Here is a 22,265-nt window from a genome sequence, read left to right on the forward strand (position 1 = left end):
TATTGCTGTTACAACGAACTGGGTGAATGGAATATGAATGACATTCATCCAATATGCTGTAATAGAAAAACAAGGCCATGCTCATGAAAAGAATATCTGCCCTCCCTCATCTTGAACGGCACTGACCGCCACTGCTCCATGTGCCAGACAACTGCTCTGCCTCTTGTAATGTCTGGCTTGATTGATACTAGCTGGCTAGAGAGCACTGTATTTGTAACTACCAGGGGGCTAGCAAATTATGTGAGCTAGCTAGATAGCTAGCTAGCTGTCACACCTGTCTGTGATGTCCTAATCAAATGACAATATGACACAGGTGAGGAGGAGCAGCGCGTGCTCCTTTTCGCTGTGAAATACAGTTTACATATTGCCATTTTATTATGTCAAATTAAGAGAAACGTGTCTGACCTTTCCCATTTCTTGACCAATTCTGCTTGAGGAAGAATAGACATGTAGTTACTCGAAGTGAACAAGCAGAAGTGTCAAATTATTGCAGCGAAGACCTTCTTCCGTGTTGTACCACTGACGTATAAAAAGAACGGTTGTACCACAGACAGAAGGTTAAACTCAGACGCGTCACAGGGGCTATAAAGCTGAAGCGTTCGTTTTTTCACCAACAAATATGGTAGTGAGAGGAAGTACAGTCACGGGTAGTGAGAGGATGGGACTAGGTTAAACTGGGCCGACGTTGTGCACATTTTTTTCATCTTTGAAAAATCTGCTCTCAATACATTTCTGCTCCCAAAACTATAATCTGTTACGAGCATAGTGCACACATTTTTATAGACTTGATGCTTTGCCAACGTTTTAAAAGGGGCGTTGTTTAGAAGGAGTGAAACGTCGAATTGAGTTCGCATTTCAGAGGAGGCGTTCCCTAACGGAAATATACAAATACATGCTGCAAAGCACCAATAGGATCTCGCTAGCTCGTGCTTGGCTTTGTCCACTTCATTGCATGTTCTGCCCACTATGCTGCATTTGCTCCAACTGTAAACGACACAGATGCACTGTCTTGGGTTAGCTATAAATATCTTTGGTCGTACCTTGTGTTGTTTTGCAACGTATCTCCACATGGGCGGAACCAAACAGCGCTTGCCGCGTTCAAAACAACTGGGAACTCGGGAAATTTCCGACTTCTGTGCTTTCAAGACAACTGGAAACTGTTGAAAAAAACTCCGACCGGGATTCGTTTTGAATCATCATCCAAGTTGGTATTTCAAGTCGGAAACTCGGGCATCTTTCTAGAGCTCTGGCTTCCCGAACTGACGATCACGGACGTTATGATTTGACCTAGTCCCCCCCAGTTCCCAATTATCTTGAAAACACCAAGTGTCACACGACAGTTCACATGTAGCAGTTTCATTGCAGTGGTACTTGTACCGTCTTTCAAACACAACTGAGACAGACTCATAAAATATGCATTGTACAAAATGTGCAGTTCAAATCCTAACTTGTCTTTAGTTTGTGGACCCGCATTCTGACTGGTTGCATCACTGCCTGGTATGGCAGCTGCTCGTCCTCCGATTGCAAGGCACTACAGAGGGTAGTGCGTATGGTCCAGTACATCACTGGGGCCAAGCTTTCTGTCATCTAGGACCTCTATACCAGGCAGTGTCAGAGGAAGGCCCTAAAAAGTGTCAGACTCCAGCCACCCCAGTCATAGACTCTCTGCTAGCGCACGGCAAGCGGTACCTGAGCACCAAGTCTAGGTCCAAAAGGCTTCTGAACAGCCTCTACCCCCAAGCCATAAGACTCCTGAACAGGTCATCAAATGGCTACCCAAGCCCCTATTTTACAGTGCAGCTACTCTCTTATCTATGCATAGTCACTTTAATAACTATCAACATGTACATATAACCTTGACTAACCTGTACCCCCACACATTGACTCTGTACTGGTACCCCATGTACACAGCCTCGCTATTGTTCTTTTACTGATGCTCTTTATTTAAAAAAAAAAAAATTTAAACTGCATTGTTGGTTAAGGGCTTGTAAGTAAGCATGTCTACTACACCGGTTGTATTCGGTTCATGTGACAAATACAATTTTGATTTGTTTGTGCAAATTCTGTTCTATATTTTATGATTGCCATCTAGTGGGCATTAGTCAGTAGTACCTTGGACAGCTCCTCAATACCATACAGTAATTCACTTTTTTTTGTTACCAAGAAAGCACTTTCAAATGAGATTTTAGGCTTCAAACTGGTCCCTAGCGAATACTATCTGCCTGTAATTCAGTGACCATCTTCCATTCCCGTCTGAAAACCCACCTTTTCACCCTGGCTTTCACGTAATCCCATCCATCGGTTTAGCTATTCATCCATTCAATGTTCAACTCTTTCTGATCATCATTTTGTCTGAGATAGCTCAAGTCACCTACATACAGATAACTAAATGTATCCACATTGACACAGTCAAGTAGAGTTTAAACTAAGATTGCTGCGTGCATTGCAGGTTGAAGCCGTAGAAAGATATGTTTCACAAACAAGACAACTTTAAATTCTCATAATTCAAGTTTAATGGTTTGAAAAATTGTAAAGGCGCTATTTTATATTAATTCAAAGTTCTTTCTTTAAACATGAATTTCGAGGGAAATAAAGATATGCAATATTATCATTGTCTTATAGGAAGGGAGGCTAGATGAGAGAAATGGAGAAATCAGGATATGGTTGGTGACACAGACAAACAAGACAGAAATAGCCCTCATATGTAAATGAGATAAGTAGAAGTGAAGGTTGACAGAAGTAGAGCAAAGCAGGTTACATAGCAGACACATTTCAGTCGTGGCAGTGACCCCATGTTGAGGTCAGCTGATGAAACTGAAAGGTAACGGGAGAAATCGGTCTCTGGTTTAAAACATCACAGTGAGACACTTCTAAAGCACTGTTCCAACTCGGCTGAAGAAAAACGAACATTGGAACACGACAGGACTGTTGAGAGGGAACAAAGACCTATTCAGGACTGGAACCTTTCTCTACAGCTCGGTGAACCGTTGAGCACGTTACACATTGTGTTGATATTATGTTACACATTGTGGACATTGAGTTTCCTTTGATAAAGAGCTGGAAAGTAGGAAACTATCCTAGTCTATCTCGAGACATACTTCAAGGTTAAAATTAGTACAGAAGAAAACACGTTACGTACAACTACACATCCTCAGACCTGACCTGGGTGACACCCTTACAGACATTTACAGTTATTCATTATTCCATTCCATCACTTTAACTTAATAAATGAGTTCATTCTGAACAGCCCTCGTTCTGAGCGGATCCTTTCCTCAGTGAGAAAAGCACTTCGTTATTCCAGTTAGACACACACTGTACATTTATAGACTGTTCACTTTGACCTTGGGTTTTCGTTATCATCGTAAAAAAAAAAAGTAGCATCTCAAAAAGCTGTTAAAAACAGACTGGTCCTGATTGGCCGATAATCCTTGGGAGCGAGATCCGATGACGCCCATCAACAAACATGTCTTTGGCCCTCTGACGTCAAGCAGCAGCATGGTGGCACGGATCAGGCTGGATGGGCTTGTCTTGAGAGAGCCTCAGCTTGCAATGCAAGGCAAAAAGCTTGGCAATTCTTTGAAACAGGCCTATAGTCTGATCTGTAGAAAAGTTCAATATCTCTTCTGTGAGCTTGAAGCTCACAAAACAGCCCCTAAAACACTCCAAACTAGCTTGACAAAAAAACAACAACATTAAAACTAGAAGATGGAAAGGACAGTTTTTTTTGTTGGCTGGTCTTTGGTGCTTTAGAAGCACAATGTGGCTGTACAGAACATTATTTGCATGGGTACGTTGCATTACAATGGAAACATCGTCAATTTCGTCCACTTCGCTCAGTCGAGGCAAAGGGGGTGTCCCCTAACCAAGCAGATATATTTCTTATATACATGGTTAGTTACAAAGGCTAAAATGGTCCTAACAAATGGCTCATGAGTAGTTACTATGGTAACTCCTAAACTAAAATCAATCAATCAACCATATCCCCATATGAGCATGCAGGAACACACTTCACTCTCACTGAAAACACAACCCAACCAGCACAAGCCCAAGTGCATGTGCGCATCAATACATTTTTATGAATGGAGCAGTAGCAAATGACTAAGCTTTCACCACAAAAAAAAACATTCACTTCCTCCCTCTATATCCACACCTTTAAAAAGAATAGCAACAATTTGACCTATTCAACCTGTGACCATGACAGTTCGGGACATTCCTTTGGCTAGCAAAAGCACACCACGCCTAGCTACGGGTCAGGTTCAGTCCTGCAGTCGGGGAGAGACGGGAAACACTCATTTTGGGGCGGAATCCATTCAAGTCCGAGTAATTGAAATTAAATAATTTAAAAAGGAATCACTGGTTAAGTGTCTCGTGCCAAAAAGAGACTAGTAGATGTGTAGATTAATTTGCGAACACATTCCATTTGTGAATTCCAATTTCCAAAATAACCTCAACAATAACCTGACAATTTCTCCAAATGAAAGTTTAGCTAAATTAAAAATGTGCCCGTCTGTCCATCCATCTAGTCACCCAGGAACTGGAAGGTCACCTAAACATTGCACCCATGAGGACAAACCTCCATACACACATTTTTATGATAAATAGAAATGTAATTATGTCAATAGTATAAATTCGAACTCTTATTGCTTCTAAACGATACCTCGCTACGGCTTTACCCCAATCTGGACCTCTAAACAATTCACAGAGTAGAGACAAACCCCACTGGTGATATGGCAAACACTGTGTAGTTTTGCATGTCATTGCAGGTGTGATTATGATTTGTGTCGATACAGTATGCGTTTGTGCGTCTTCCGATGTTTGAGCATGTTTGTCTGCAGGTAACAGCGCATCCCGTTTCTTCAACCTATAAAGTGTCCATGTTCTTATGTAACAGCGCATCCCGTATCACCAACACCTTGGAGGTGTGCATATGTGTAAGGTGTTCTAATGCATATATGTAACGGCGCATCCGGTTTTTAATCCGGTCTCACAGCTCCTTAGATGAGTGTGACAATTGCTTGATCCGGCATCCACGGATGCGACACTTCCCACACCTACCAAAGTCTCAGCGAGCAGAAAACGTTCTGCCAACGTTCTGTTCAGCAGCCCAGCAGAAAGCTGAGAAGAAATATACATGGCCTGCTGCAAGAAAAAAACGGAGCCCTTTAAATCACAAGTCTTTGTTCTCAGTTTTTCAACTGCCGACATGTTCTTTATCCTCTGTTGTGCAAGCATGCTTCAGATCCACATTGTGACTGACTAATAGTGGTACAGGTTTGAGGTGGTTAGGGCGGAAAGTGTGGACTGTGAAGGCTGGAGGAGCTGGGACTTGTAGTTCAGAAGAGGAAGAATTGTAGTCCTTGGCAAGAGTTGTAGTCCTCTACCTGGAGATCATGGAGCTGGACTGGGAGTGGTTAGAGGTGGCGTGGCTGAGCTGGGAGAAACCACTGTGGCTCGACTCCAAACTGGTCATAGAGCCCCTGAGAGAGTAAAAAAAAAAATTAGATTAATTTATTTAAATGTTTTCATATTGTTGGCCTAACAAGTTTTAGAACTACATACTAATTGGGCTTAAAACAGACCTGGGTGCAAAAACTGTTTGAAATGTTTCAATTTCTTTGAGTGTTTGCATTAGTTGTGATAGGTGGGAGGGGTTTGCACTTGTGGGACTCGTTTATTGGTTATATTGCAAAAGGAAAGCTCAATCAAGCACAGCTTAAGTATAAAAAAAAAATAATAATGTTTTGTCACATAGGAAATGATTTCAAATAGTATTTGATCCCTGGTCTGGTATTAATGACGCCCATCTCCAGCTCCTGATTTGTCAAGTCTAGTGCCGAATAGTGTAGATCATGCAGCAAGTCAAACCAAACGGAGGTGAATCCACTGTGTGAGACACTCATTTAGCATACTGCTCTAAATAGGTTCCTCTAACCCACGGTGACTAAAACATGGCCTCTCATGCTTCAGTGATTAGTTTCGAGGGGCATGAATGAAATACTTCTTATCCTTATCAACCAATTTGCAGAGGCAGAAAAACACGTCAGGGATCATCAGCTACATTCAGCTGTGGGCCGGAACATACTTACAAATCATTTGTAGACTGCAAATTAACCGAATCATTTTACATTGACTTTGATTTGTATGACGACACATGCCTCCATTATGCATGGGAATACTTGGGAACAGATTTCCTAAATTAAAAAATCACTTTATGCATTATGCATGGGAATACTTGGGAACAGATTTCCTAAATTAAAAAATCACTTTAAATCATTCTGTCCAACAATGTAAATAAATAAACCCACCCGCGAGCCGCCAGTAGGGGAACCCTGAAATACAGGAAGCCCTTTGTGGCAAAAGAGGAAGGCAACTCAAACTTTTAAAAAAGCATGTGTCTTTTAGTCATTCATGCAAGCAAGGGTGAGACTAGCTTAGTGAGTGAGTGTGAGTGGCCTTTCTCTAGCTGAAGCACAAAAAGAGAAAGCCTAGCATTGCTGGTGAGGTAATGCTCAAATAAAGCCATACGCGAAGGGTCAGGATGCTTAGCGTCTTACAGAGCTGTCGCTAACTGTTTAATGGGAGTTCTCGTAAGCAACCAAACGCAATGCAAAGCTAAGGGAACACAAGTCCACTTACAAACTTTGAACGTCAAAGCAAGCCGTTCTTCACAGGAAGAGACAGAAGGAGTGGAAGAGGTGTTGGTGAGCGATAAGAGGACAGGAGCGCATTGAAAAGAAAGAGTGGAGGGTAAAAAGGACAACTCTCTCTTTAGGAGGGGAAGCCTACACTTGGCACTTCATAATAATGGTTACATTAATGTTAATGTCAATATTGTATACAAAAAATATAAAATGGAAAAAAGTGATGATACAATACAATAATAACACAAAATACAGTATGATTTAAAAAGATAACATTTAGTTTGATGACCCATTTGACCCATCAGCTCACACACACTGCTACTAACCTGAAGTCCTCGGAGCCAATGACCTCTGTGTAGTACATGACTTTGCACTTGTGTGAAGAGACCTGCAGGGAGGCGAGCACGTCGTCCACACGGGGCAGGTTGGTGGAGGCGCTGCCCGGCATGGTGTGGAACCTCCACTGCAGGATGTAGAACCCGGGCCACCTGGTCACGTGGGAACCCTGGGAAGAGGGGCGGCGAGAGGGGGAGATGTGGGGGTGGGGTGGGAGAGAAATGCATTAGATGAGAGGTTTTAAATCATTGTAAATCTGAACGTTCTTAACATTAGATTCATTAAGTATTGAATGAACTGGTTTCAACAACTGGTTTCAACAACTGGTTTCAACATAGGTGTAATACGCAAACCTGTATATTTGAATGAGTCAATCTTAATTCATTAATTCAGTCAAGAGATTCTCTCAGGCACTGACAAAAAGAGCCACCTGCATGCCTGATGTCTTTCTCAATACTATGAAGAACTAGTGTGCTGCTCCAGTGCTGACCTGCACGCTCTCGCCCTCCTTGCAGGTGAGTGGTGACTCCACCATGCTGTAGTCCAGGCCTAAGGTCCAGGACTTGTCTATGAGCTGGACGTTGTTCCCCCCGGGGGTGGTGATGCTGCTGTGTTGCCCCACTAGGGGGTCCTTGCGGGGGAGTTGTGGGGCGCGCTTAGAGTGGTAGAGGTGGAAGACCACGTCGCCCTTACACACGTCAAAGTCCCAGGTGATCACGGAGGCGGCGTCGATGATCTCGAGCACCACCTGGCAGGGGAAAGCAGGGAGATGAAGAGAGGAGGGGTTGAAGGAGAGAGGGGAGAGAAAAGGAGAATCGAGGGGGAGGGATGAGAAGAGTAGAAATAAAAGAAAGAAAAAGAATGAGAGAGAAGGACAGATGACAGAGGGAGGAAAGACAGCAGATTTCTACCGACTAGTTACCACACGGCTCCTTTTATAAACAGATTTATATCATCCATCTACTTTTATGTAACAGAAACAAAAATAACAAATGGGTGCAGATTCCCCTCAAAGCAACATTCATGTTCAATTGGTGACAGAACAGTGGCTAAATGTCTGAAGATCAGTTTGAATGCACTTTCAGGACTTCTCCAGTGGGTGGCAGTGTCGGTCAAGCAACTTATTTCTCCCCCCCCCACAAACGACTTCAAAAGCTCCAGCCAAGGCCACAGTCACCCCCGCTCTCCTCGAGTCCTCTCTGCTCCGCCCCAGCCGAGGTGCACTGTGTTGGGGTCTCACCTCGTGGGGCGCTCCCTTGAAGACGCTGGCACTCTGGTAGATAGTCTCTGTCCACAGGCTGATGTCCTCGTTCTCCAGCTCCTCTGCAGTACGGTACAGAGACTTGGGAACCAGGCCTCCCTCTGGGACTTCACACTGCACACAGAATTAGGCCATTCGAGAAAGTACATGTCATTCTGCTCCACACGGATAATATCGTGTATATGCGCCGCACAGCCGCGAAAAAGAAAGGGATTACAAACGTGATCATGGCAACCACACGACAATGTGACTATGTTGGGTGATGACACCACACACACACACACACACACACACACACACTCACCATACACTCTCCTCCCAGGAAGTCAGGGATGACCTCCTTGTCTATGTAGTCCAGCAGGCCGCCGGGGCCCTGGTAGTCATTTCCAGCGTAGATCAGGAACTTCTTACGGGTGTTCTCGTCGATGAACGGGCTCACCTAAACACAGGACAGAGACGGTGGGACGAGTCAACACCCTACTGCTCCCACCTAAACACATCATGCCTAATGGCATCTCATCTAGTGCCCCGTAAGCACCATATAGGGAATAGGGTGCCGTTTAGAGGAGTCTCCAGCCATAGCATTTCATCGTGTCTCACCAGGGTCCAGAGCACAGGGAAGACTCTAGGAGCCCTCAGTATGAGCAGACGTCCCAGGGTCTCTGGGTAGTTGGCCTCCACCACCTCAATGATTCTCAGAAGGGCCTTAACCCCCGGTCGCCACAGGTGGCGCATGTTTAGCCCTTCGAGGTCCACCAGACACGTCCAACAACTAGAGGAGAGAGAGAGAGGTTGGAGAACATTTGAAGTACTATGCACAGATTTGAAAGTACTCTTACACGTTACATTTCCAAATTCGACCCTGACGTCAAAAAACAGAGACAGATTCCTCCCACTCTCTCAATCCGGGACTCGGATTACGCGAGGGAAGCTCCTTGGCTTTCCACCCTAGCACACTCGAGAAACAGTCCTGCATGGCTTCGCTCCATAGTCACGTCCATCTGATAAGCCTGACAGCTGCCAGATAACACCCCTATTCTCACATTCTCGCTCTCTTTTTCCCCGTCCCTCTCTTTTCCATTCCTCCTCTCACTCGCCCAATTTCCCCGTCTCTCTCACCCACACCTTTCAAAAAAGCTCTGACGAAGGCAGATTTGTAAGCTTGTTAAATATCAGCGATACTACCAAGAGCAGGTTGCGGTTTCCTTTTTCCTTCATCTCGCTCTCACCCACACCTTTCAGAGGAACGCTCCACATTCTTTCCATCTTGCCTAGAGAACTTTAAAGAGCATGCCCCACACTCCGCAGCCCCTGCGTTAATAACCCCACTGCACCAAGGCAAATTCCCATGATTCACATTAGCTTAGCAACAGCTTCAGAGGCCCCATAGGACTCATTACTTGTTGAGTCCCCCTTCTCCCACAGAACTTGTGTCCTGTAGATCTGAGAGGCCTGGATGGGTGTATGCAATATGGCTTAAACTCCACTTGACCTATCAGAGGGAGTGGTGGAGCTGCTACCAAATAGCAACGGGGTGTGTACCTGATTGGTCGGCCGAAGACTTTGGTGTTCTCCTCACAGCGCCTGAGGCCCTCCTCGTTTATAGATAGAACCTGAAGGGTTAAAAAACACAATGTAGGTATGCTTACACACACACACAGAAACACACACTTTAGTTACCACATCTGAGATTAACAGCAGAAGAGGCCCACTCACGTGTCTGAGTAGAGACTCCTCCCCCAGGGCTCGGACCAGACCCTTGGTGTCCATCTGTCCCAGGCGCAGGATATAGAGAGGACGACCCTCTGAGGGTCACACAGACATAAGTATATTTGTATCGTCTAGGGATGCACATTTCGGTCAAATTTTGCTTCCGACTAACCAACCCTGATTAACCAGTCAACAAACGGTAAAAAACTATTCTAAACAGTAAAATATCATGCATGTAACCCATCTAACCCTAACCCATATAAGGAATAGATATGTTTCATTACGAGAAACACACAACAATAGCAAGCCTATTGAACATGCAACTCCTGTAATGAAGCAGCTAATATAACCATTTTCAAAACACTTGCCAAAATGCAATTCGTGGGAAAACACAGCTCTAAAACAGTGCACCCAAGGACAATGGCTCCATATATGACAGAGATTAAAATCTCTGCTAAAAACGTAGAGGGGGAATCTAATAGCAACAACTAGGATGAGTTGCTAATATGACCAGGATTGTGCCTGTGAAATAAAGTTAATATGAAAACCAATAGAACAGGTGAAAGGTATGGGAAAGTCTTCATAAAAATCATGCTGGTTAAATAGTACCGGGAAGTCTTCATAAAAATCATGCTGGTTAAATAGTATGGGGAAGTCTTCATAAAAATCATGCTGGTTAAATAGTATGGGGAAGTCTTTATAAAAATCATGCTGGTTAAATAGTACAGGGAAGTCTTCATAAAAATCATGCTGGTTAAATAGTACGGGGAAGTCTTTATAAAAATAATGCTGGTTAAATAGTATGGGGAAGTCTTTATAAAAATCATGCTGGTTAAATAGTACGGGGAAGTCTTTATAAAAATCATGCTGGTTAAATAGTACGGGGAAGTCTTTATAAAAATCATGCTGGTTAAATAGTACGGGGAAGTCTTTATAAAAATCATGCTGGTTAAATAGTATGGGGAAGTCTTTATAAAAATCATGCTGGTTAAATAGTATGGGGAAGTCTTTATAAAAATCATGCTGGTTAAATAGTATGGGGAAGTCTTTATAAAAATCATGCTGGTTAAATAGTACGGGGAAGTCTTCATAAAAATCATGCTGGTTAAATAGTATGGGGAAGTCTTCATAAAAATCATGCTGGTTAAATAGTATGGGGAAGTCTTTATAAAAATCATGCTGGTTAAATAGTACAGGGAAGTCTTCATAAAAAATCATGCTGGTTAAATAGTACGGGGAAGTCTTTATAAAAATCATGCTGGTTAAATAGTACGGGGAAGTCTTTATAAAAATCATGCTGGTTAAATAGTATGGGGAAGTCTTTATAAAAATCATGCTGGTTAAATAGTACGGGGAAGTCTTTATAAAAATCATGCTGGTTAAATAGTACAGGGAAGTCTTCATAAAAATCATGCTGGTTAAATAGTACGGGGAAGTCTTTATAAAAATCATGCTGGTTAAATAGTACGGGGAAGTCTTCATAAAAATCATGCTGGTTAAATAGTACGGGGAAGTCTTTATAAAAATCATGCTGGTTAAATAGTACAGGGAAGTCTTTATAAAAATCATGCTGGTTAAATAGTACGGGGAAGTCTTTATAAAAATCATGCTGGTTAAATAGTACGGGGAAGTCTTTATAAAAATCATGCTGGTTAAATAGTACGGGGAAGTCTTTATAAAAATCATGCTGGTTAAATAGTACGGGGAAGTCTTTATAAAAATCATGCTGGTTAAATAGTACGGGGAAGTCTTTATAAAAATCATGCTGGTTAAATAGTACGGGGAAGTCTTTATAAAAATCATGCTGGTTAAATAGTATGGGGAAGTCTTTATAAAAATCATGCTGGTTAAATAGTACGGGGAAGTCTTCATAAAAATCATGCTGGTTAAATAGTACGGGGAAGTCTTTATAAAAATCATGCTGGTTAAATAGTACGGGGAAGTCTTTATAAAATGTCATGCTGGAATTTTGGCTATGCTACTTTGAAGCAAGGTAAAACATGCCTCATTATTTCAAGTTAAGTAAAACTTTCAAGTATCAAACAATTATACTGCCTCAAGCTCACATTGTAAAGTGGTGGGTGACCTGCTGACAGCCTGCCTAATGTTGACTTTAGCAGATGCACTTCAACGGCGAATGGGAGGCGCGCTTTAATTACGAGTTGAGAAATAAAAACAGTAGCTCTTTTTTCCCCAATCGTGGTCATCAAAACAGTTAATTCAAAGTGCAATCGTGTGTTGTTATTTGGTTGTGCAATGACTGGATTTCAAAAAGCACGTTAGACTCCAGTACCAGCTTTTTGAGGAGTTGCTCTCGCGCTGCCTAACAGGTGATCACGTGTCAGGTGATTCCACTCCTCAAACTCGGCTCTTATACAGTTCATTGTGTGATGAGGGCAATGCCTCGGGTCTGCCGCGAAGACGTGCAATAAACCAGAGCATGCAAATACCCAGGGAAAATATGCAGTAACAACGTTTTTAAAACTGGGACTGGTGAACTGCAATGCAGTCAATTCTAAGTTGTATTCCTTCATTGGACGAATATGGTGTATGACAGGAAGTTGTGGCTTAGACAGGGACTTCTTTTTCTATTAAAGTGAAATAAAAAAGTGACATTTTGGGAAGTTACTTCTGTTCACAACTTACAAAGAAACAGGACACACACACACACACAACAGTTTTATTAAACCATGCGTAAATAATATGAGTACAGGGGGGTTTGTGCCGTGTGTCTAATTCTGAGCGACAACTGTATTTTGTGATCATCATCAGACTACCCCTCTATACATCAAGACTCCATGACAATTATTAGCGATTAATTGTGTGCGTGTATGCGGGCGCCTGCCTGAGCATCTCTTTCTCTCAGTCTCCATACTCCATACCTTTATCATGGTGGTGCCACCCTCCAGTGTAGTAGTCACTGAGGACCTGTGGCGAGGTCCACGTCTCTAACAGATAGTCCACCTGGTGCTGTTTCCTCCATGTTAAGGACTGACACAGGATCTCCCTGGCCTTCTCCATGTTAAAGTCCCTGGCCCGCAGGAAACGAAGGATGTGCTCGTCCTTAGGGATCTGGAAAGGTGGCGAGGAGGGAGAGGCGGGAGTGAGGGTAAGGGTCTCCAAGGGGGGGGGGGTGGTTCAGAGGGGGCAGGGTAAGAACGTGCGCGTGTGAGCATGTCACACATGCCTCTATGTTTCTGTCTCAAGTAGCAGAGTATGATTTCAAAAGATAGAATATGCTTTAGTATGTGTGTATTGAAAACTGTAAGGATGTGTGTGTGTCTCACCTTGCCCTTGTGGCTCTCCTGCAGCCACTGTCGTAGTCTGATCAGACAGCTCTCCTGCAGAGGAGTCAGGTCTCCCAAGTAGCGCTTGATGTAGTCTGCATCCAACTTGTCTACAACACACACACACAATTTGGGGAATTCTCAAGTCAGTCAATTCAATCTCATTCAAAATCAAATCACACAGCTAAACGCCACTTAAAAATCGTGTTTCCCATTTTCCTAACATATTGAAACTTTTGAACAGTTTCTCAATTATCCATCAGTACTAACCATCGGACGTGCCCGTCTGATTCTCCATCTGGTCGTCAGGTTGGTTCGTGACATCGTTGCTGGTGGCTTCACTTTGGGTGGCATCGGCAAGCTCACGGTCATTGGCATCCGTGGACACGGGGATTGAGACGGCGGGCGTGACAGGCAGCTCCAGCTGGAGGAGCTTCGGCGTGGCACAGACAGGTTTGGTGGTGACGGAGGAGGAGGAAGAGGAGGAGGGAGCATCCAGGGAGGGAGTCCAGCGGGGCACGTGGCTTATCCCCTCTTCCTCCAGCTGGTTTAGGTAGAACTCTATGATCTCCTTACCCTGAAGACGAGAGAGGGAGGGAGAGAGACATGGAGAGGGGGGAGGTGGGAGTACGGGGGGAGGAGAGAAAGAGCGACAGAGTGAGGAAAAGGAGAGAGTTAGAGTTACTAATATGGAAGGAGGCTAAATAGGGACTAGGAGCTTATCTTTGTTTACACTGGCTCGCCAAATTGGCTTACATTACATAATAAGAGCCACTTCACACTAGACCTCACCACTCACGGCCCAATGGCATGTCTGCTGTATTAACACTGGATTCCATGGTTGGGCCAGTTCCTTTTCATTTAACTCAATGCAGGAGATGAATTAAATTCACAATACAATTAGGTCATACATTTTTTTTTAAAAAGGACTGTTAATTCATTTATTGAGTTGAAATGGAGCCTAGTTGGATTCATCATTCTTTGCATGAGGAGAATGTTTGACGTCTGGTGAATTCTCTAAATATGATACATCTGGGTTGTATTCAGTAGGGTGCAACGTACCAACGATAAACGAAAGCCAACATTTCTTATTGGACAAGGTTCAGGTCGTCCCCGCTACCTTTCAGTCTGTTTACTTTTGTCAGTGTCTAATGAATATGACCCTGATCAGATCCGGCTCTCACACACACCTTCTTGATACTGCTGGCGTACTGCTTCATGGCTATCTTCTCCACCGTGCTCTCGAAGCCGAAGAACGACTTGATGTCCAGGCTGGCCGACTGCTCGAAACACGTCCAGTCCTCATTCTCAGGGTGGGCCTGCGCACACGAAAGAGAAGATACAAGTGTTACCGTGGCAACCACACACGGCAATATGACTCTGTGCCGAGCGCTGACGCACACTACAAGCCACACATCCTCAGCTGTGTGTGGGAGTGCGTACCGATGACACTACCCACTGGCATTATACCAATACTGACAGGTTGTGCCGTTATATGCCAACAAATATTGATAGTAGGGGGGAATTTTGTGACGGTATCAAGCACAGACAACACATTCACACAGCCTGAGATTGTATCAAAATAGATTTTGTCAGATGTCAGTGAGTGGAGTGTGTTAGATAGGACTGGGAGTGTGTTAGATAGGACTGGGAGTGTCAGATGTCAGTGAGTGGAGTGTGTTAGATAGGACTGGGAGTGTCAGATGTCAGTGAGTGGAGTGTGTTAGATAGAACTGGGAGTGTCAGATGTCAGTGAGTGGAGTGTGTTAGATAGGACTGGGAGTGTCAGATGTCAGTGAGTGGAGTGTGTTAGATAGGACTGGGAGTGTGTTAGATAGGACTGGGAGTGTCAGATGTCAGTGAGTGGAGTGTGTTAGATAGCACTGGGAGTGTCAGATGTCAGTGAGTGGAGTGTGTTAGATAGGACTGGGAGTGTCAGATGTCAGTGAGTGGAGTGTGTTAGATAGGACTGGGAGTGTCAAATGTCAGTGAGTGGAGTGTGTTAGATAGGACTGGGAGTGTCAGATGTCAGTGAGTGGAGTGTGTTAGATAGGACTGGGAGTGTCAGATGTCAGTGAGTGGAGTGTGTTAGATAGGACTGGGAGTGAGAGTGTTGATTGTCAGACACCGCTAGGCAAACCGAGGCAAGTCATACAGTGATCCCTCCGTGACACAACTACTGACAGAGATTATTTTACGATGTAGCTCTTCGGCTAGCTCTGGCGCTGGATACCTGGCTATCCCTGGCTACCAAAATATGTCAGCTTTAGCCAACTTTAGCTCCGTCTAATTGAGCTGCCTAGCCTTGTTAGCACCCGCAGGCTAACTGTAACTGTTCTTCACAAAGATACATAGCGGACCTAAAATAGGCCCGCTAGCCTCGTTAGACGCTAATGCAATGTGCTTGACCTCATTAACTCAGAGCGCATTCATTCACCACGGGAGCCTGGTGAGAGTAGCACTGAGGTCAGAGGAGAGAGTGGCGCAACACACCGCAGTAGGCCTGGGAGGTGTGAAAGAACTGACTCCAGAACAGTGTGTGAGTGTGTTGAGGCGGAGTGCTGCCAGTAACAATGGGAGGTCTGAATTATTCAGTGGGAAGGAAGCATCATATGAGAGGCTGGTTGGAACACAGCTTTCTCTGTCTATTTGGAGAGAAGCATTGTGAGTGCATTGGAGGGAAGGGGTTCAGACATAAGTGTGCTGTCGACAACTTGCTTTTACAGGGCTGTGTGTAAGTGTCGTGTGAGATAAGGTGATATAAAACTAAGACTGAAGTGATGTGTGTGTACTATAGCTACATATCAGGAGCTGGTTAGAACGCCACTTGATCCGTCCATTTGAAGAGAAATTGTGAATGTATAGGTGTGCTGTCGACAGCTGGCTTCAAAGTGGTTTAACAGGGCTTTGTGTGTGTGTGTGATTGAGTGTGTGTGTGTGTGTGCGCACGTTTGACAAATTAAAGCCAAGGCTTGAATGTGTGTTAGCGAATGGACAGGTAGCTTATGTAACCATTCTAACCAAAGCTACAATTTAATGTGTGTGTGTATGGCAAGTGTGTGTGTATGCGCGAGTGTGTGTGTGTGTGTGTGTGTGTAACACACCGAGTAACTGCAGAGTTCGTGGATGATGACTCTGTTGGAGAAGGTCTCGTTGTGGGACTCGATGTGGAGCGTCCTCTCTCTCTTGTTCAGAGTGTTCTCCTGGCTGAAGTACACATAGTCCACCCCCGCAATCTGCACACAAAAGGACACTCATGAAACCAGTTGCAGCAAAACTAAAATGGTCAAAAAGGAAAAACGGATACACCGATTACAAAATGGCCGATGCCTGATTTGGGTGTTTAGGTCTTTTGATTTGGTTTTCCCCCGTCATTTCAGCTTCGCTTAGAATACAAGCTAAGGATGTTTCAAATGCTACTTCATTTAAACTGTCCCCTGAAAATCTCACTTAAAATGAATATTCTGTTAACTCCTATCCAAATAATGTTGCCGACTCGTCCTATACTCGAATTCGTGGCCAAAGCATAAATTGGAGAAAAACGCTCAAATATCAAACTTGTATCTCAAATAGGCCGTTTAAAAAATGCTTGCTATTTCCTCATAGAACATGTCATCTTCCTGAGGAGGATGAGCTGGCCAATCAGCGATCTACTCACATCAATATTTTGAATGACCGGTATACGTCAACACCACTCTGTGGTTGGGGTAAGCCAACACCATTCCAACACAGAAAATATACTTTTTAAACATATTTAATCAAATTTAAAAAAATTGGAATGAAAACTATTTCACTCATTTTAAGTAATTCTAGGTCATATTTCATAGAAATCTGGAAACATTGAGCGGAAACTTAAAACATTACTCAAACGGCTTCTGCTTTTGCTTGGCCTTTGGGGTCTAGGCTGTGTTACTGTAAAGCACTTTGTGACAACCCCTGATGTACAAAAGGACTTTAAAAAGTACAAGACTCACGTCAACTGACAATGCTTTGTAAATACATTTGATTGGTTGACCGACCAGACTCAAGAGGGAAGTTAGCGACAGGTTAGCCGTACCCGCTTGAGGAGACGAGGGGCGTCCACGTCCAGTTTGCAGCGGCGCTGGACATTGTGTACGGATCCGTCCTCGCTCTCAGTTTCCTCCAACACCTCGCTGTCCACAAACATGGGAATCAGGTGACACGTGGGGAATCGCCTCTCGTAGGCCTGCGAGAGAGACGGAAAGAGAAAGGGGTTTTAAGTGTGGGACTCGTGTGTTTTGGCAACGCAAACTCCTTTACCGTCCATGTTAATAAAGTTGATTGAATTGAGAGAGAGAGAGAGTGAGACGTATCAGACAAGATATTCTAGCCACTGTATCTCCAACGGTGACATTTAATGAAGTAGCCTAGTTCCCAAAATCAACATTGTCAGCTGTTTTCATATCTCAAAAAAAGTGAGCAAGAGAAAGAAAGTGATAAAGGTGGACGAGAGGTTAGGACAGAGAGAGACAAAACACCATTCAGGTCTACTCAACGCCGCGACCCACACATCCCCTCACTAACGTCGACTCGTACCCAATTGTCCCAGCAGCTGGCACACGCGCCAGCAATACACAATGCATCGTTTCATTATCTTGGGATGCAAAATAATAGGCCTAGTAATAACAAGCCCAGTAATAAGAACAGCCTAGTAAAAAGGCACCCCAAAGGCACAATATATATCAGTAGAATTCTGCTCATAAACCACAACACCACCTAGGTTGCGACCAAAATGGCACCCTAGTCAAAAGTAGTGCACGATGTAGGGATTAGGGTATCATTTCAGACACAGCCCTCGATGTATTGTGCTGCTGAAGGCAGCTGTTACACAACGTAAGGTCCTTGGCCCACAATGAACCTGGCATTGCTTTCATAATGTTTTATTACTGATCCTGGACCTGATTGGCAGGGTTATGTAAGCAGCCAGGGGACATGAGAAGACATGTATCGACAGGTCCCTGATCAGTTTGGAGAGGTGTGGGAGACAAGGTGATGCTCCAGCTAAGTGACACCGCGCTCAGAACAGTCTAGGGACTTGTACACGATGACAGCGTCTTTGCTAATTCTAGGCCAAGTCTTTGCCCTGTGTTGTAATAAAGGAACTAATTTGGTCTACTTCTTCTTGGCCGCTCTAGACGCCATTATTTTATTTCATTTTGTGCTGAATGGGCAGATTCTTATCCTGGCCCAGTTGGATTCTGCAGTCTGGAGAGAGCGAGCGACCGAGAGAAGAGAGGAAGGAGAGAGAAAAATGAGGGAAGTGGTCGTTCGGGCAATGTGAGGCCACCACCGGGCACAAATCAACCACTTAGTCAAGATGGCTCAGACTGGAAACATACATGTAAAAGCACTCACCAAAAGCTAAGTAAGAGAGCGAGGTTGGCTGTGTTCACAGCTAGATCATCAGTTCTACTGGAGCAAGATGTCCCCGTCCTCTGAAAAGGCTTTGGGTTCAGCTCAGGTCCTCTAAAACCAGTGTTTTGAAATTTTCATACCAGGGACTCGCAAGCTATGGCTTTTCCTTTTTGGGGCCACAGACTGGAGGTTGAGAAACACCCCTGAAGCCTAGACATGGGCCTTGTCATATAACTGTAAAGGGCTAGAGCTTACCCTGCTAAAAATGGGACCGGTATTCAGGCCGGGGTGTGAGGCCATGAGCAAACCAGGCTAAGTAGGGGCTTTGGAAATTGGCAATACCTGCACCCCCCATTCTTTGTAGCTCCAGTCAGCATGGTACCAGACTGCCTAATAAAACGGCCAGGGCTGTTTGCCTGCGTCCCCAATGGCAATATATTCCCTAAAGTGCTAAAATAGTGCGCTATATAGGCAATAGGGTGCCATTTGAGACACAGACATTGAGCTGGGCCCACTATAATCATGCTGAGTTCTGTTTTTCTCTCTGGTCTAGAACAGAGGCTCTCAGAGGCGTACAGTCAGCACTATGGCAGGAGTAAACACGGTGTTTGGTGTTCGCCCATCCAAACAGACTACTGCATCAACATCAACAAAATGCTCTCAAAGGCGCTAAACATCACATGAAGGGGCAGGCCAAACACAACAAACAGAATTCTTCACACCCAACAAAATACCTCAACACAAAACAGACTGTTTTATTTATATAACAAAGTCAATCATCATGCCCAATAACAACAATTCACACCACAGACTGCATAAACAAAGCAAACATTTCTTGGTAAATCCATTTCAATTCAAATCACTTTGGCAGCTCCTCTTTTGATTTGAACAAAACACCCCGTAAATATTTGCCCATTGTAGAAGTGCTCAGAAAGTGACGTGATGGATCTGAATGCCAAGAGATAAAGGTGATCAAATTTGAGGCATTTTGCATACCCCACCATACCATGAGACATCCATGTCTTCATCACTGGGAAAGATAAACAGTTGAGATTGATATTTAAAAGCTCACAAAACAGGGTTGTCAACCTATTTGATCATTTCTGGAGAGAGAAAAAAACACATGTTTCTTACATATTGGCATATGTTCCAGGTTAAACACTATTTTGCATCCAAGGTTTTTTGTGTTGCGCCCGTTATGGGTGTTGATAAATGTACTAAAAAGGGAACAAAAATTGACATTTCTACTTTCAAAATGGTAACAAAAAGATGGTTGGAGGTCCACACATCAGAGGACGTTGACTTGAATGGGAATATCTGGTCATTTAAATTATACTGTTAATCTTCCATAGCAAACCTATTGAAAATCATAGAAATATAGATAATAGAACAGTCATGACCATTTAAGTTGACATTTGACAGTGGGTGGAATGATGGGCATTTCTGTGGCTAAATTGCAGTGGTCTGAAGAGATAGAATTCATAAAATGGACCTATGATTCATTACGCCCACCCCTGTATTCAAGAGCATGTTGTCTCAACCGATGGCAGGCACAACACAAAAAAAAACTCAGATGATGTGAAATGGGGTCTAAGCTACAAAATAATATAATTTGCAAATATTACACAAATCAGTTGAAAAGGTTTAAAATGTCATATTTCCATACATCTATTTCATGAAATAATAAAATAGTTTGATATCACTGTTAGCTTTTAAAATATATCTAACTCAACATTTTTTTTTTTTGTGGCTGTCTCGATATGAAATGCAAAAAAAGTTCATCTCCAAAATGTGTTGGCATTAAGGTCCAAAAAGTCATTTTATGACCACTTCTTCCATGGGCAAACACACATGGAAAGTTGTTTTAATTAAAAGGGATGCAGTCAAAAAGTGATTGAAACCAAATGGATTTACCCTTATGTCAAACATGGCGTTTCAGACCAAAAACAAGGCCAAAGACATGTAACTGCCAAAATAAAGGAAACCCCAACATAGTGTCTTAATAGAGGGGGCACCACGAGTCAGAACAGCTTCAATGCACCTTGGCATCGATTCTACAAGTGTCTGGAAATCTATTGGAGGGATTCGACACCATTCTTCCACGAGAAATTCCATCATTTGGTGTTTTGTTGATGGAAAACCCTGTCTCAGGCACCACTACAGAATCTGGTGTTCAATTGGGTTGAGATCTGGTGACAGAGGGCTATGGCATACGTTTTACAATCGTTTTCATGCTCAAATTCTGTGGATGGGGGCATAGCCCTGCTTGCCATAGTAATGGCCTGCCCAGCATTTTATACATGACACTAATCATGATAGGATGTTAATTGCTTAATTAACTCAGGAACCACACCTGTGTGGAACCAAGTACTTTAATTATAAGCCTACTTTGTATCCCTCATTCACTCAAAAGTGTTTGATTTATTTTGGAGGTTAGATGTATATAAGAGTCAACATACCCCCAATGTTAAACAAAGGTCACATGACAAAGGAAAACAAACTCCACAATGAATAGGGAAGCAAAACAGGAATTGTAAAGGCCACGATAGTGACTATTTAAAACAGAGACACACAAGTCACACCACTCAAGCCAGTACTCAGTGTTCTGACTCAGGGGGAAGAGCTGACTTTCAGATCAGTGAGGGAAAAACAACGATGGGTAACTAGAAATTACATAACCCACCAAGTGCCTTCTAAACATGTTGCAGAGTGTACCTTGTAGTGGTTTTTAGCGGTAACCCAAAGACAATGTACTAGTTTGTTGAAGGTGTCACATGATGCTCGAGATACAGGTCAAATCAATCCGGGATGCCTCTTCCAAACAGGAAATGACCTACTTATTACATATCAAAAGGCCCGAGTGACATCACCGAAAGTCAAATACCACATTTGCAAGCATGACTCGATGTTTTGTCACAGCTGAGCACATGCTCAAACATCCAAAACTCGCAAGGGCGACTGGGTCAATATTTAGGCCTTAGGCTGTCTAATATTGACAAAGCATCATGGTGCTATTAAAAAGTCAATTCAAGATAAGGGTGTCTTAAAGTCACGTAAGAAGTGTGTCACGCTCGGCGTTGACAGGTGACAAGAGGAAGACGAGGACATGTTCCAATACTCTGACATGGTCTCCTTCCTTGTTTCATATCCATCATTAATGCTTATCGGTGAAATGGCTGGATGGTTTCCCCACATGTTGCTTTGACTTCTAGCAGAGGTTGTGTATTGTGACGGCAAGGAAGGTGGAAATATTTAAGAATGTTAAAAAGATTAAACAGTAATTGGGACAAAGGCCTAGTCAGTCACGCGAGCCACCGCCCCATTGTCACATGATTCTAGTGGTTAGAGCGTTGGGTCAGTAACCGGAAGGTTGCTGGATCGAATCCCTAAGCTCACAAGGTAAAAAAAAAAAACTGTCGTTCTGTCCAGGCAAGGCAGTTAACCCACACGGGAGCTGTGGATGTCGATTACGGCAACCCCCCCCCCCCTCCCACCGCACATCTCTGATTCAGAGGGGCTGGGTTAAATGCGGAAGACACATTTCAGTTCGACAACTGACTAGGTATCCCCCTTTCCCAATGGGTTCTATAACTGAACTGACTGATTGATACAAACAGAGCTACAGGCAGTCAAATGCAGCAGTTAATCCAAACA

The 22,265-nt window shown here is 43.6% G+C and overlaps 2 protein-coding genes across 9 annotated transcripts in view; both read right to left on the bottom strand.

The window, feature by feature from the left end:
• LOC139423839 (endonuclease V-like) overlaps positions 1-528 on the bottom strand; it is a 50,013-nt gene extending 49,485 nt beyond the window's left edge. For 3 of the 5 annotated variants that reach the window (XM_071175478.1, XM_071175477.1, XM_071175476.1), the window contains exon 1: positions 406-528. In XM_071175478.1, coding sequence (XP_071031579.1) covers positions 406-449 — 44 coding nt within the window. In that variant the 5' untranslated portion in view covers positions 450-528. The remainder of the gene's footprint in view (positions 1-405) is intronic. The other 2 variants (XM_071175479.1, XM_071175480.1) reach the window with 1 other exon arrangement.
• Positions 529-2,489: 1,961 nt separating this feature from the next.
• Positions 2,490-22,265, bottom strand: part of LOC139424650 (SEC14-like protein 1) — a 52,990-nt gene continuing 33,214 nt past the window's right edge. The window contains exons 3-17 of one of the 4 annotated variants that reach the window (XM_071176691.1): positions 17,293-17,442; positions 16,340-16,471; positions 14,426-14,554; positions 13,506-13,812; positions 13,236-13,345; positions 12,831-13,065; positions 9,955-10,043; positions 9,781-9,851; positions 8,839-9,010; positions 8,543-8,677; positions 8,218-8,352; positions 7,468-7,725; positions 6,968-7,146; positions 6,637-6,663; positions 2,490-5,477 (exon numbers count right to left, since the gene is read on the bottom strand). In XM_071176691.1, coding sequence (XP_071032792.1) covers positions 5,378-5,477; positions 6,637-6,663; positions 6,968-7,146; positions 7,468-7,725; positions 8,218-8,352; positions 8,543-8,677; positions 8,839-9,010; positions 9,781-9,851; positions 9,955-10,043; positions 12,831-13,065; positions 13,236-13,345; positions 13,506-13,812; positions 14,426-14,554; positions 16,340-16,471; positions 17,293-17,442 — 2,229 coding nt within the window. In that variant the 3' untranslated portion in view covers positions 2,490-5,377. The remainder of the gene's footprint in view (positions 5,478-6,636; positions 6,664-6,967; positions 7,147-7,467; positions 7,726-8,217; positions 8,353-8,542; positions 8,678-8,838; positions 9,011-9,780; positions 9,852-9,954; positions 10,044-12,830; positions 13,066-13,235; positions 13,346-13,505; positions 13,813-14,425; positions 14,555-16,339; positions 16,472-17,292; positions 17,443-22,265) is intronic. The other 3 variants (XM_071176692.1, XM_071176694.1, XM_071176693.1) reach the window with 3 other exon arrangements.

The sequence above is a fragment of the Oncorhynchus clarkii genome, chromosome 13 (genome assembly GCF_045791955.1).
Source record: "Oncorhynchus clarkii lewisi isolate Uvic-CL-2024 chromosome 13, UVic_Ocla_1.0, whole genome shotgun sequence".
NCBI classification, from domain to species: domain Eukaryota; kingdom Metazoa; phylum Chordata; class Actinopteri; order Salmoniformes; family Salmonidae; genus Oncorhynchus; species Oncorhynchus clarkii.